General features: G+C 42.0%; 1 protein-coding gene across 1 annotated transcript in view; it reads left to right on the top strand.

The window, feature by feature from the left end:
- Window positions 1-13,025, top strand: part of VIPR2 (vasoactive intestinal peptide receptor 2) — a 57,552-nt gene extending 44,527 nt beyond the window's left edge. The window contains exons 7-13 of the mRNA XM_044424937.1: window positions 1,530-1,680; window positions 3,176-3,236; window positions 4,612-4,681; window positions 8,794-8,885; window positions 9,035-9,164; window positions 9,260-9,301; window positions 10,717-13,025. Of these exons, the coding sequence (XP_044280872.1) occupies window positions 1,530-1,680; window positions 3,176-3,236; window positions 4,612-4,681; window positions 8,794-8,885; window positions 9,035-9,164; window positions 9,260-9,301; window positions 10,717-10,890 (720 nt within the window). The 3' untranslated portion in view covers window positions 10,891-13,025. The remainder of the gene's footprint in view (window positions 1-1,529; window positions 1,681-3,175; window positions 3,237-4,611; window positions 4,682-8,793; window positions 8,886-9,034; window positions 9,165-9,259; window positions 9,302-10,716) is intronic.
- Window positions 13,026-13,334: the final 309 nt, after the last annotated feature.

Here is a 13,334-nt window from a genome sequence, read left to right as displayed (position 1 = left end):
ATCCATGGCGATGATGAAACGAAGGGAAAAGGAGACATGAAAGCAGTTTGGCAAAAGGTAGATAAGAGATTGGGGATCAGAATTGGAACAGCCTGATCCAAGCTTATTCTGTGGATTTGTGCAATTTTCTGGAATCATTCTTTATCTGAAAACTTGAAAATGGATCAGTTCATCCCACCAACTTTGCAGCATTAGTGTGATTGTAAAACACCCTCTGCATTCAAAATTTGTAATAAATAAATGGTAATGAGGGCTTTAGAATTGGGGTTGCTTCAGTGTTATTCCTACAAACATGTTAATAGGATTCTTTGTTGACATAGCATTGTATTTAGTTTGTCCCATCTAATAAGACATTAAGACTGCAAAGGCTGTTACTTATCAGTAGAAATGCCTAAGATTGGACTGCAGGTGGAATACACAGTAGCTTGTTCATCAGAGCACACATTTTGCAAGGCTGAATATGTGGCAGCTCATGCAAAAGAGGTTCTAGGTGGCATTTTTGGAACTGATCGGTGGTGAGCTGCCACAAACTAATCAAAGTAGGAAACTCTTGGCTTGATAGCATGTTTAATACGGTATCTTGCATGCAAAGCTGGTACTAATGGTCTTCTAAGATGGAGGGTATGTCCATTCCTTTGTCAGTAATTGGTTTACTCAGTTCAATTTAGGCAATAAAAGCCAGTAATTCTGCAGTGGTACCTTTAGGGTGCAATCCTGTGTATGTTTAGACAGAAAAGAGGCCTACCAAGGCCCCAGACAGCTATTTTCATGCATAGGGTTGTGCGCTTAGTGACCTCACAGGTGCGCACTCATTTGTTTACATTATTTCTGGCGAATGCGTTTTCTAACTGTAAGTTTTGTCCCAAGTCCAAAAGAGCAGGTATCACTGCAATTAAAGTGGGATAAGTTCGTGTCTGCAATTTGGGCCTGGTGATGTAATATCTACAGCATGAAAAGTTGCTTGTATTGTTTCTGCTGACCCTTAGTTACATAACATGAGGGAAAAGAGCAGTTATGCATTCCACAGAGCTATTTTTTGCTACCGGCACAGCTGCCCTAAAATAAACTAGCTTTAGAAAGTGCTAGGCGCATGTTCCTGAAACCAAATTACTTCTGGTTAATTGGTGGTCCTGAGTATTGTCCCCCAGTACCAGATGAACCATTGGGTGGTAGTAGTATTATTCCTGAAATATTTTGACACGAAAAGTAAAAAAGAAAGTTTTGGTAAGAGGAATAACACTGCATGCCTGTGTATCGTGTGTATTTTGGAGAGAAGACATCTGCTATTCTTAGAGACCAGGCTGAGGATCACTTGGCATTTTGTTTTCAGTTAAAAAAAAATGTCCAAATTAAGTCCAAACAATAGAAAGAGGTGCTTTCAGGCTACCAGTAGACAAGTTCACAGAAGGAGAAATCTTGCATGTCACAGTGTGTATCTATCAAAGCAGATTTTCAACAAAGGAAGCCATTTACTGTGTTACAGCCATTTCTTTGCACAGACATTTCATCCTTGGTTTGTAACTTTCCAGGTCGGCTGCAAGGCTAGCTTGGTATTTTTCCAGTACTGTGTAATGGCCAACTTTTATTGGCTCTTAGTTGAAGGACTTTATCTCCACATCCTCCTCATGGTCATATTCTCTCCTAACAGACACTTCACTGTATATCTCCTAATTGGATGGGGTAAGAAAAGCCGTACAATTTCCTTTTTCTCTTTCTCCCTTCTATGCATTAAATGGAATCCTTGACTCTTAGGACCAGCCTTATGGTCTCAAGTGGTTGGACAGGCAGGCCCAGAATGCTTGTGGAGGAGATGTTGTGTTCCCAGAATAGCCCGGAACCCCTGGAAAGGACATGCAGAATTTCTGGAAATGAGAGAATCCCAGGGCAAGTTGAATCACTATTCATAGTGAACCACTATAATATCCAGTGTTCATTCTCCTTAGAGCAGATCTGTTGAACAGAGTGGTCCTTCAGGCAGTCTTGATTAATTAAACCCCCATTCATATCACTGGGCCTACTAACATAGGATATGTTACCCACTATTCCAAAGCCAATAACTGGGAAGCCATAACTCAGTGTTACAGTACATGTTTTACAGACAAAACGTCCCAAGTTTGGTTGCTTGCATTGCCAATTTTTTAAGAGTTCAGTGGCAAGTCTGAACTGCAGGAATAGAAGGCTGCTTGCTCCAAGGGTAGATAATACTAGAATAGATGGATTTGCATGCAAATAATGGTTTGTTTACTAACCACATTGGGGGTTAGTGCAAGGGCTGTACTACATGTTATACTAAATGTGCAATGTGCAGATAATCTTCACCTTTTTGTTTACCTGAGTGTGACCACATGGGGGGCACAGTGCATTACCGGACAGTTGGACACACAAATATGCACACAAGCTTCTGTTCCTTTCCAACACTGTGGGGGCTAACAAGAAGAAAGAAAGAAAAACCCTTCAGTGCCACCAGCAAAGATATTGGGCTGATGGATTTGGGAGGAGAAAGTGGCTAGGAGAGGATCAGGCTCCCAGAAGCTTACACTTAAAATAAGGATCCCCCACATGATTAGCACTGAGCAAATCATGCAGGCTGTAGTTCACTTCATAGTTCATTGTAGCTGCCACTGGCTCCAAGGAAACAGCAACATGTCTCTAGCTTGAGACACTGAGGTCTCATTAAAAAAAATATGGCTGTACAAAGTGTTGGTTTCTTGTTATTTTTACCCTCTGCTGGTCTAAGGGCAAGCGAGACATACCAGCAGAGAACGCAAGCTAGACACGCAGCAGCCTGGAAATCTTGAGGAGTTGTGTGAGGAAGGCGCAATTGGAGGGCAAAAATAGAGGGCAGAGAAGGGTCCTTAATTCCTTCCCTGCCCACCACTGCTTGACCTTGCTCCCCTCTCTTTGGTGGTTCTTTATTCCTGGCCACCTCTGGGAACTCTGAGGTGGCCAGGAAAAAAGCTGTTCTGCTCAGTGTCTAGTTTGCTTGGCCCTAAGTCACTGAAATCCCACATCCCATCTTAGGTGAGCCTCTTTCTTAGCGCCTTCCTTACAGTCAGTCTTCACACTGTGCTTTGCATTCTGAATGTGATGTATTGCCCAGGTGATATTCCCCAAGTCATATATTTTATGATGTCTTTTTCTCCACTCTTTTCTCTGTCATGTCTTATTCTTCCAGGCATCCCTACCATTTTCATCATCATGTGGATAGTATCCAAGGTCTATTTAGAGGACACTGGGTAAGTGCCAAAAGGGGGGAAACTTCATACTTCCAGGTCCTGCTATAAAAGGTGGGGCCACAGCATGGAGAGACGGTTAGATCTCTTGCACTTTCTAGACACAACAAGGAAGATTCTTCCTGTAGTTTGGTGGTGGCCGTCAGCTGTGGATTGCTCTCTGCAGTGAGCTTTGCCTGGCACCCAGATAGTCATCTTTTCAGTGCAAGGAGAAGACTTCCCTCAGCTCCCAGGCATATGAGACAGCTTCTTAATTTCAGTATTTTATTGGATCTTGGTAATTCATAGTTAATTTTTATCACTTTTCTTAAATCGTGTTTTATTCATTTGCAGCCAGTGTGGATGGTCAGTTTATGTTGTATGCCATCCAGAGACACAAGTAATTGGACAGCATACAAATTTTATAAATAAATGAATAAATTTATTTTTGTATGTCTTAACTGCTGTTGTTAAGACAGCTTGACTTTTTTCTAAAGTGTCTGATAAATTTAATAAATGCATAGTTACAATAATTAAAGAGCACTGATGATACGTTATCCAGTGCAGTGCCTCTCTTGTCTCTACCGCACAACCACTACCTTGATGGAACCCCCTTTTTTGAGGAAGGGAAGTAGCTCAAGGAGGGACTTTCATCGCTTCAGGTTACATATGAACCTGGGCCGCATGATGATACTTCCCAGGGCAGGCTCAAGGAATTTTGTTGCCTGAAGCAGAAGGGCAAATGTAGCCCCCAAATCCAAACCTAAGTACATAGTGCTTAAAGTCAGTCAGGTTACTTTAGTGCATGAGGCAGAAAATCCTACAAACTCCCTTCCCTGTAGCTGGTAGTAAAAATGGCACAAGAGAACTAAATAGCTAACATAAACGGATGGAATTAGGGCCTAAAACATCTGGAGATCACCAAGGTGGGGAAGTCTTTGTTACAATATTGTGTTCAGCTTTAGCTATTGGGCAGTACAGAACCGTAGTAAACAAATAAGCACACAGTTAACATGGTTAACAAAAATATAGAAAAAAATCCTGCAATTCCCAGCATTCCCTAGCTAGTTGTAGGACTTTTTCTAGCTAGGGAAAAGCAGTGGGGAGTAGTGGGAACTTTTTATTCCTTGTGTTGGGCATGCCTACAATGCCAAATAAATAAAGTGACCTTTGTGTTGACTTGGGAAGAGCAAATGAGTATCTACTTTTACCTAGATATTAAATGTTATTCTATTTTAGTTTCTCTTTCCTAATTTGCTTGGCATTTTCACTAGGCTTAAATGTGCATGCTGAACTTAATGCCTGGAGACATAATCCATAAGTGTGTTGAATTTACTGATTATATTTTCTTGCCTGGTTGAATTCATACTAATGTTCTTTTTTCCCTCCTTCTGAACAGTTGCTGGGAGATTTCTGAAGAGAATGTTCCTTGGTGGATCATAAGAGTACCAATCCTAATTTCCATTTTTGTAAGTAAACTCAACATTGGACATGTGTTTCATGTTACTACTACACTGTAATTTTCATCCCTTTAAATTTTAGCCTGAAGTGTGAATCAAGGCAAATTGTTCTTATCATCATTCACCATTAATTAATTTTATTTATAACCCGTCTTTCACTCAGAGGATTCTCCAAAGGAGTGAATAATCTAAAAAGTGGTGGTATAGAAATGAAAATAATAATATGGTGGATGATGTTCTGAGGCAAAGTAGGTAGAACAACATGTGTCTTTCTTAGGGCTGGCGTCCATGGTAGGTGTGGTTCACCACCAGATACCAAGGGGGGTCCACGAACAAAGCCCCTGGACCTGCTCCTCTGCCTCGCCGTTGCCACCTGCTTGTTTGCCTGCCCCTTGCTCTGGCCCAGGTGGCAGTGGTGGGAAGAAAGAGGAGCACCAGATCTGTGGCCTATTTGCAAGCAAGAAGGCAATGATGAGAAAGGGGGTGGGAGCAACAGCAGCAGGTGGCAACGGTTCTGAGAAGCTCAACTCCCTGAGAGTTGAGGCCTACAGAGAGTATCCCGCCCTCAAAAACCCAACACTGGTGCTCTCTCCCCTTGCAGAAACACTGTTTGTAGGAACCATTAGCAATACACAGAGCTTCTCTATGTCAACCACTGATGTTTGTGAGATCCATCTCATGACACTTGTTTTAAAGTTATTCTGATATACCACTTTCAGCATAATTATGTGGCACAGCCTTGTTAGACAGCAGATAAGGGACATGGCCTTTGAAGATGTGTTTCAAAGTTTATTTTATTTTTAGTCATCTTTTTATAGATCACAGATAGTATCTTTTTAAGCATATAAAAGTAAACACCTTCCATGGTATGCTAAACAATAAGCAACAAAGGGCAAATAATTTGCAGAAGTGCTGGAGGGTCAGGCTATTCAGAAAGTGTGTGTGTTAACCCTGTAAATGTTGCTTCTTCATCGCAGATGGTGCAGTAGTTGGGTTTGTATACTTAGTAGTTAGGCCTCGGTGAACTCGAAGCTCAAATCAGCCTTGATGATAAAAGGGGAATAGATGCATTTATCATACTGAAGAGCAGCCAGAGCAATTCTCTGCTTGTTTCTCGTGGTAAAAAAGAAAAACCGACAACAGCAGCAAAGTGATGTGACATTGTGGTAATGTGCCATTCAATGGTCACAGCTTGATGGCCGCAACACTAAGCATGCTTAAAGAGAAAATTGTGCCACATTTCCTAGCATTCCCCAGCCAGCCAGGTATAGGATATTTTTCTGTCTCAACAGGCAGAAAACATACATTTGTCTCACATGATGTATGTTCAGCATCTTTGGCCAACCTGTTGCACAGGTGCCTCACAGGGACCAGACCATGTGGTTTTTCTTCTCTCATGCTTCAGAAAACTCCCAGACTTGGCTGTGAAACAGGATCTGGCCTCCATGGCTGCTTGTCTCGTCTGTTCCACACCACTGTCAGCAAAAGCACAAGGCACGAGGGTCCTGAAGGTCCCATGCCCCAAATCTATGCCCGGGGGCCAGGATCTTTCACAGAGCTGCAGGCGTTCCTTTCCCTCAGTCCAATTGCTGTGCACGGGACAATTTCAAGAGGGTTTTCCAGTGGAAAGGGGAAGGGTCACCTCTTTTCTTTCCACAGGCTGCAGCAGCACTGCCCTGCACCCAGAATCTTCCCCTGTATGGCAATCAAGCTGAGTAGGACCGGCTCTGCCATGGTGCAGAGTAAGGCAGTCATCTCACGCAGCAAATTTTGAGCATCATAAAAGGGTGGCAGATTGTTAACGGTTTGCCTCGGTGTCACAGAGTGGGAGCGGTACTTCTAGAGTTTTCTGCCACATGTGCCACAATAAGTCAGCTAACTTTAGGTTGCAGGCACCGTGACGTGAGTGACTGGGAGGTACCATCCACTGCTTTGCCTCCCGCAGAGCCAACCTTACAGTGTATTGATGGGGGATCATTGCCTTGCAATGAGCAGGGGCAGGATGCAAATGGACTGAAGGATTTGTTTTTGTTGATATGATTTGGAGGAGTAATTAATTGGCTGGCCTCCCCCTCCCCCAACCCACCCCTGCTTCATGTAATTGAGGTAAATCCTTTTTCAATCCTTTTATTTTATTTTTAAATATTCATTTATAGAACTAAATTGGCATAACAGATTATATGCAGATTTGTGCCAGGGCCATGAATCCTTTAAGTGCCTTCCAATGCTAATGCAAAGAACGTGTTAAATTAAAGCTTTAATTAAAGTAAGCTTTAATTTGATCTCCACGTTTCACTGGCTAACAATGACTTAAACATGCTGTGTGAAACCATATTTAAATGCCTGTGCATATGCTGTCCTTTAGTAATGCTATCAGACTGAGCTGTTTGCCTCTGATGTTACAAACAGCTCCCACCATCAGTTTTTGTAGCATTCTGGCTTCAGAAGAAACTTCTTCTTTGGCGAGCTTTGGTATTTCATGCTGTGCATGTACTTCACAGCTTACTCTGATTTTTTTTTTAAATTGGAGATATCCTACATGAAACTCTTTTCTCGGAGCAATCGTCTTTCTTTCGTTATTCTCTGTTTCCATGAAAGTGTTGTTTTAGGCTAGCAAAAACCTGAATTGGAAGGACACGGGGCCCTTGCAAAATTACATTATAAATGGCTAATTTCTCATTTTCCTACCCTGTCTTTGCACTGAAGCAGTTTATGCCAAGCTGATGTAGTTGCAGTAGTAAAAGGATTAGACTTAGAGTGTGGATTACCACAGGCCAACCGTTGCTTAGTCACAAAGTGTACTGGGTGGCTTTAGACGAAGTATTATGCACCAGCCTATCCTGAGGCAGAGCAGATTTTGAGTGTCATGAAGAGGCAAAAGGAGTGTTAGTTTTTCGGGACATAATCCTACACATTTAGACAGAAAAAAGTCCTGCAACTAATGCTGCGCCCCAGCCACTTGGACCTTGTTTAACTTTTCCTTTAACATGTCCAACATGTATAGGACAGAGTTCTAAAGGTGAAATCCTATAGATGCATGGAAGCCCCCAAAGTCAGAGGACAAATAAAGCACCAGGAAAGGAAAGAATTGCATCCTTAATGCATTATTATTGGAATATACTACATTAGTAGAACCTCAGGTACCAAAATATTGTGGCTGGCCTTGGGTGCATCTTTTCTTGGGCTTCCTCTACTAAAAGCCTAACCTCTGAAAATAATACTGACATGAATGTCATACATGCCACCCTGGAGGAATGATTGGATAAATACTTAATAAATACATAATAGTAATGAATAAACAATACAAAGCCAATTTGTCTGTTGAGGGCAAACTAAGACTCTTGTTTAACTTGCCCAGGCTTCTGAGGAACAGTGGTGGTGAGCTAGTACCATTTCCTTTGTGTTGTGTTTCTTTTATTGCCTGTTGTTCTGCAAAAAGTTGGGATGCTTCTGCTTCCCCTATGCATTGACTACTGTTCTTAAGTGTTGCATTCAAAGTCAACATGAACATATTTAGATTTAAGCCCAGGATATAAATAGGTACATTTTTTTAGAAAGTGTGAAACCAAACCATAAAATTCAATTCATAAAATTTTAAAACAGAAAAGCCATCTAGTATTTCTTCCCTCCACTCAGAGCCTAAGCAGAGTAAAACTGTTTCAATACATTTCCTAAAACTGACTCAACTGTGCTGGAGAAATGGAAGTTTCCTAAAAGCTTGAAGAAGGAAGGGGACTTCCTGAGGAAAAGTACAAAAAAGCCCCTGCTGTTAGTGGTGATTCTGTACCTGGCTTTCCTGGGAATGAGCACCACTAAACTGAAAGGGACCTAATTCTGAGTAGACATAGATGAGAATGAACTGTAAAAGGTGCAGGTCTTTCCTCTACAATTTGGCCCTTTGAACACAAATAAGGCTTGCCTCTGATTAAAGCAGGCAAGGGAAATACGGCCTGTTGAAACAGTGAGACCTACTTCTGAGTATATATATGTAAGATTCCCCAGCAAGGTGTTTTATTATCCCTGTCGTAATGAAAACAAAATGTGGATTGCTTGGGTAACAAGCAGGAAATGAATGTGTGGGATTATTAATCTCCATGATGTCCATGTTGGTTGTTTTGTAGGTGAATTTTATACTTTTCATTAGCATTATAAGGATTTTGCTACAGAAGTTGAGATCACCAGATGTTGGTGGCAATGACCAGTGCCAGTACAAGTAAGTGAAACTCTACTGCAATCTCTGTATGTCACTTTTTTGGGGGGGTGTCCTATATCAGGAGAATATGAATTGGGGGCAGTGAAGGAAGCCTTTAAGTTTTGATCCATCCTAACTAGGTGTTTGTGTTTATGTGTGCGTGTTTTTAGGAGACTTGCAAAATCAACATTGCTTCTTATTCCACTGTTTGGAGTCCACTACATGATCTTTGCTGTCTTTCCTATTCCCATTTCTGATAACTACCAGATCATTTTTGAGCTGTGTCTGGGATCTTTTCAGGTAACATCCTTCCAATTTTTTTTCACATTTTAATATATTTACAACTGATATAGTTTCTTATTAGGGTTTAGCTCATTTATATTTTCCACTTACAGGGCCTGGTTGTTGCAGTCCTGTATTGCTTCCTGAACAGTGAAGTAAGCCTATTTTTATTTTATTGTGATAATGTTATGGAAAAGGGCTGTGAGTTGGTGATAAAACATGGGATGCTCTGAAAATGCACTCTATTTTCTCTGGCAATTCTGTTGTGTCTTGGGCAGCTGACTTTATTGGAAATTTTGGTTGTCTTGATTTTTGTTGGTTATCCCTGTTTTCATGGATCATATTGAATGTGCATTTATTGATATTTATAGTATCCATTTTGCAAGGTTTATTCTTGTACTGTGCCTTGGAAGGGTTTTGCCTTAAAGGCAGCTCAAAACTATTTTTAAATAAATGAATAAAATGTTTTGCACGTAGAATGCTCCAGGCTTAGTCTCTGGCATTTCATATATGAAAAATTGAGGAGCCACTGACACTCAGTGTGAGCAGCTGAAAGGATTGTTTGTCTGATTCAAGGTAAGGCATCTTCCTGGGTCCCGTGCTCCACGTATCTGGTGTGGCAGGAGACCCAGGGGATAGCCCAGAGATGGGGAACCCCAGGCACAGGGGCAAATCTTCAAGTTACGGAGCAGCATAGAAATGGATTAAATGAAGAGATAAATCTGGCGCCCATGCTTCCCTAGACGGCTCTGCTCCCTTCCTCCCACCACCAGACGTTTGCTGGCTTCCCGGCTTGCTTTCTTCCCATTCTGAAAATCTGAAATGCTTCTCCTAACGCTTAATTAGAGCTTTTAGCAATAAGAGCTTTTAGCTAAAATATGTTGGTGGTTTGACCTTGTTCCTTTTCTCCCCGGAATGAATTCCATTTCATCCCTGGAATGCGTTCATCTTGAAATGCTTCTCTGAAGTGGAATTCAGCCCGTGGGATGAAAGGTTAGCCACTGCTCTCTGTTGGCTAAGGGGGCTCAGCAGAAGGGGCTTTTCTGGCTGTTCTCCAGGAGTTGTCCCTGCCCATTCCCCATCCTATTCGATGTGTCCAACATCCCCCCAAACCTGTTCGGAGTCCTGACCCACTACCAGCATCTGAGTGCAACTTTAAAGGACGGTGGGGAAGGGGCTGTTTTAGAACCCCCTCCGAATCCACTGCTGGCTCCACAAAACGAAGGTGGCTGCATGGCTGCTACGTAAAAAGGCACTTGGAGTTTGTACATCTTGTTTCTCAGCAGAATCACTGAGAATCTGGAAACACTGCAAAGATGCCCGGGGGGGCGGGGTACATTCAGCCCTGCACTGCCCATCCCTGCACTATCGATATGTAAAATATCTCTTCCGCAAAACAAAATATGAAACACAGTGCTCGTATGTTAAGAAATTGTGTAGAAAAAAGCACATTGTTGATATTTGTGAGTTCTCGATTCAGTTTCTTCCAACCTTTATCTCCTATGAGGTACAGTTCTCATGATGCACACACATTGGTAATAATTTGCCTGATGCTTTGCTTTATGTTTAGGTACAAAGCGAAGTGAAGCGAAAGTGGTGGAGCTGGTGTTTAAACCAAAGAATGGGCCGAGATTACAGACTTCACAGCTCTTATATCTCTCGAAACGGCTCAGAAAGCATCTCTCAGTTGCATCGTAATTCAGCAACCCAGTTTTCTCTGCAGACGGAAAACACAGTGATATGAACCACCTGGTTGCCTGCAAAGACTCTGGGACATATTCCTGTGTGTGTAGCTCAGTCCATGTCATGTTTTCTAACTTTTTAAAATTACTTTTTATTATGAAAAAGTCAACAAACTGAAACAAAACTGTAAGGAGGAAAAGGGGGAAAATGAAAATGTGCATAGAAAACATGCACGTGCAATATGTATGAAAATACAGCCTTCTAAGAATTGCACATCAACTTCAACAAAGGCAGACCAGATGTCCATTGATATATCCATTCACAATTGGGGTCTAAATTTTCTAACTTTTTCAGCAGCCTTCCCCAACTTAGTGCCTCCCAGATGTGTTGGGCTCCAATTCATGCTAAGGCAGCAGGTTGGAAAAGGCTTTTGTGGACTTTGGAACCTCTTTTGTCAACATGTCAAAATGCAGGGAACATATGAAGTATCCCTGGAATATATGAAGTGCTGTATTTTACTGCAGTTTTATTGGTAGTGTCCATTTAGAAGTGTTGACCCCTGTCAAGTCTCAAAACAATTGAGATTTCTATGGTTAAGAACATAAGAAGGGTGGATCAGATGAAAGTGTCAAGTCATTCAGCATCTTGTTTCCCACAGTGGCTAATTGGATGTCTCTTGGAAATCACAACAAGAGATGGAATCAAGAACCCTCCTTCCTTGCTGCTTGCAAAAACTGGACAATCCAAAAGCTTGCTGTCTCGGAACCTGGAGTCTGCACAGCACCCTGCCATGAATAGAAATCTGCCAAAAAGCTGTCTAATCCCCTTTAAAGTTATCCCATACGGGCCGTCACATCTTGGGCCAGTGAATTCCATGGTTTATTACATGTTGTGTGAAGACGTACTTCATGCTATACAGTATCTCCAAATTATTCCTAGTCTGTGTCCGCCATGCTTTTCCACCTGTCGCTTTCCCAGAGGTCATGATATCAGCCCACAGTGGCTGCCACACATCAGCCTGGACCTTAGTTGCCTTCCCCAGAGAACAGCCTCGCAAGATGTTGGTCCAGCCCTAGCAAGCCCCATGAAAGTGAGCTTCAAAGTGCAAAGACCGTTCTAAAACTTTGTGAAATCAAGGAAGCTCATGCGTAGACCTGATAAGACTATGGGGGGGGGCGACCCAAAAATACCCCAAAATTATCTTCTGCAAGGTGGGCCATTGTAATACAGACTTCTCCCACTAGGTGAGTGTTCTAGGAAACCAAAGTTTTTCTATGGAAGTTTTGAGAAGGTTGCATCATGATTTGCAGAAGGATTTACATCCTGAGTTGTAGCAAAGAGGTGACTGGTTCTTCCACCATGACAACCCAGCTACCCATGTGGCACTGAGTGTCCAGCAGTTTTTGGCCAAAAATGGCATGACCCCTGTGCCCCACACTCCCTATTCACCCATTCTCACCCCATGCGACTTTTTTTTTTTGTTTTCCCGGTTGAAAAGGGCCCTCAACAGGAGATGTTTTGCTGATGTGGAAGAGGTGGAACAAAAAAAACGGCACAAGCACTAAAAGGCATCAAAATCAACACATTCAAACCTGTTTTGAGCAGTGGGAAAAAAGTCTCAATAGGTGTATTGCATCAAACGGAGAGTACGTTGAAGGTGACTGAAATTTGAACATGTAAAAATAAAATCATATTTTTTTATAAATTCCGGGGGGCTTTTTGAGTCTCCCCTCATACATGGCTAAGATGGCAGATCTGCTGATATACGTGGAAGCTTGGTTTGACCAGCGGTACAGGTTGCTCTCAGAATCTACCTTCTGCAAGAGGAAAAGTTCTGCTGGCAGAAGGTCCCTCCACCCAGTTTTGGGGACCTTGCCTCTCCCATGCACAACAGTGCGCCTCGTCGAACGGGATCTTCTGACTGTCTAGATAGGCAAGGGTGGGGAAGTCTACTTCCTCCAGCCCAGTTGATCCAACATAAATCTGTGGCCCAACCCAAAATCAGTTGCAGAATTCTAAGTGTGTTAACAAAGAATTTGATTGCTTTTTTTTGTATGTGAGAATCTTCGTTCGTATCATACACTGGACTATTGTTCTTTGTGCTTGCTGTTTAGTTTCTAACCCTGTTCATTGATTGCTGTATTGCAGTTTCTGTTTGCAATTGCTTTGCCATCATGATTGCATTTTCCCCCTGAACAACTCAGCAGTAGAGGTAATTCTTAGGACCATTTCACAAAAGGAGGGTTGACTCAGTCTGAGGTCATGTGAGTCTGGAACCTAGTTTGGTTTTGAGAAACAAGCTAAAGGAGGAGGGATAAGCCACACTCAAACAGGATGTACTGCCTCAACATACACCTACCAAAACAAAATTTATATTATTTTAATTTTAATTTATATTATTTTAATTGAAGTTATTTATGTTGTGAGCTGCCCCGAGGCTTCGGCGAATGGGGTGGCATAGAACTTTTCTAAATAACTAACTAACTAAATAAATAAAATACATAA

This window comes from Varanus komodoensis, unplaced genomic scaffold, assembly GCF_004798865.1.
Source record: "Varanus komodoensis strain SLA01 unplaced genomic scaffold, ASM479886v1 scaffold15, whole genome shotgun sequence".
Lineage (NCBI taxonomy): Eukaryota > Metazoa > Chordata > Lepidosauria > Squamata > Varanidae > Varanus > Varanus komodoensis.
This window is presented reverse-complemented; position numbering and strand designations above follow the sequence as displayed.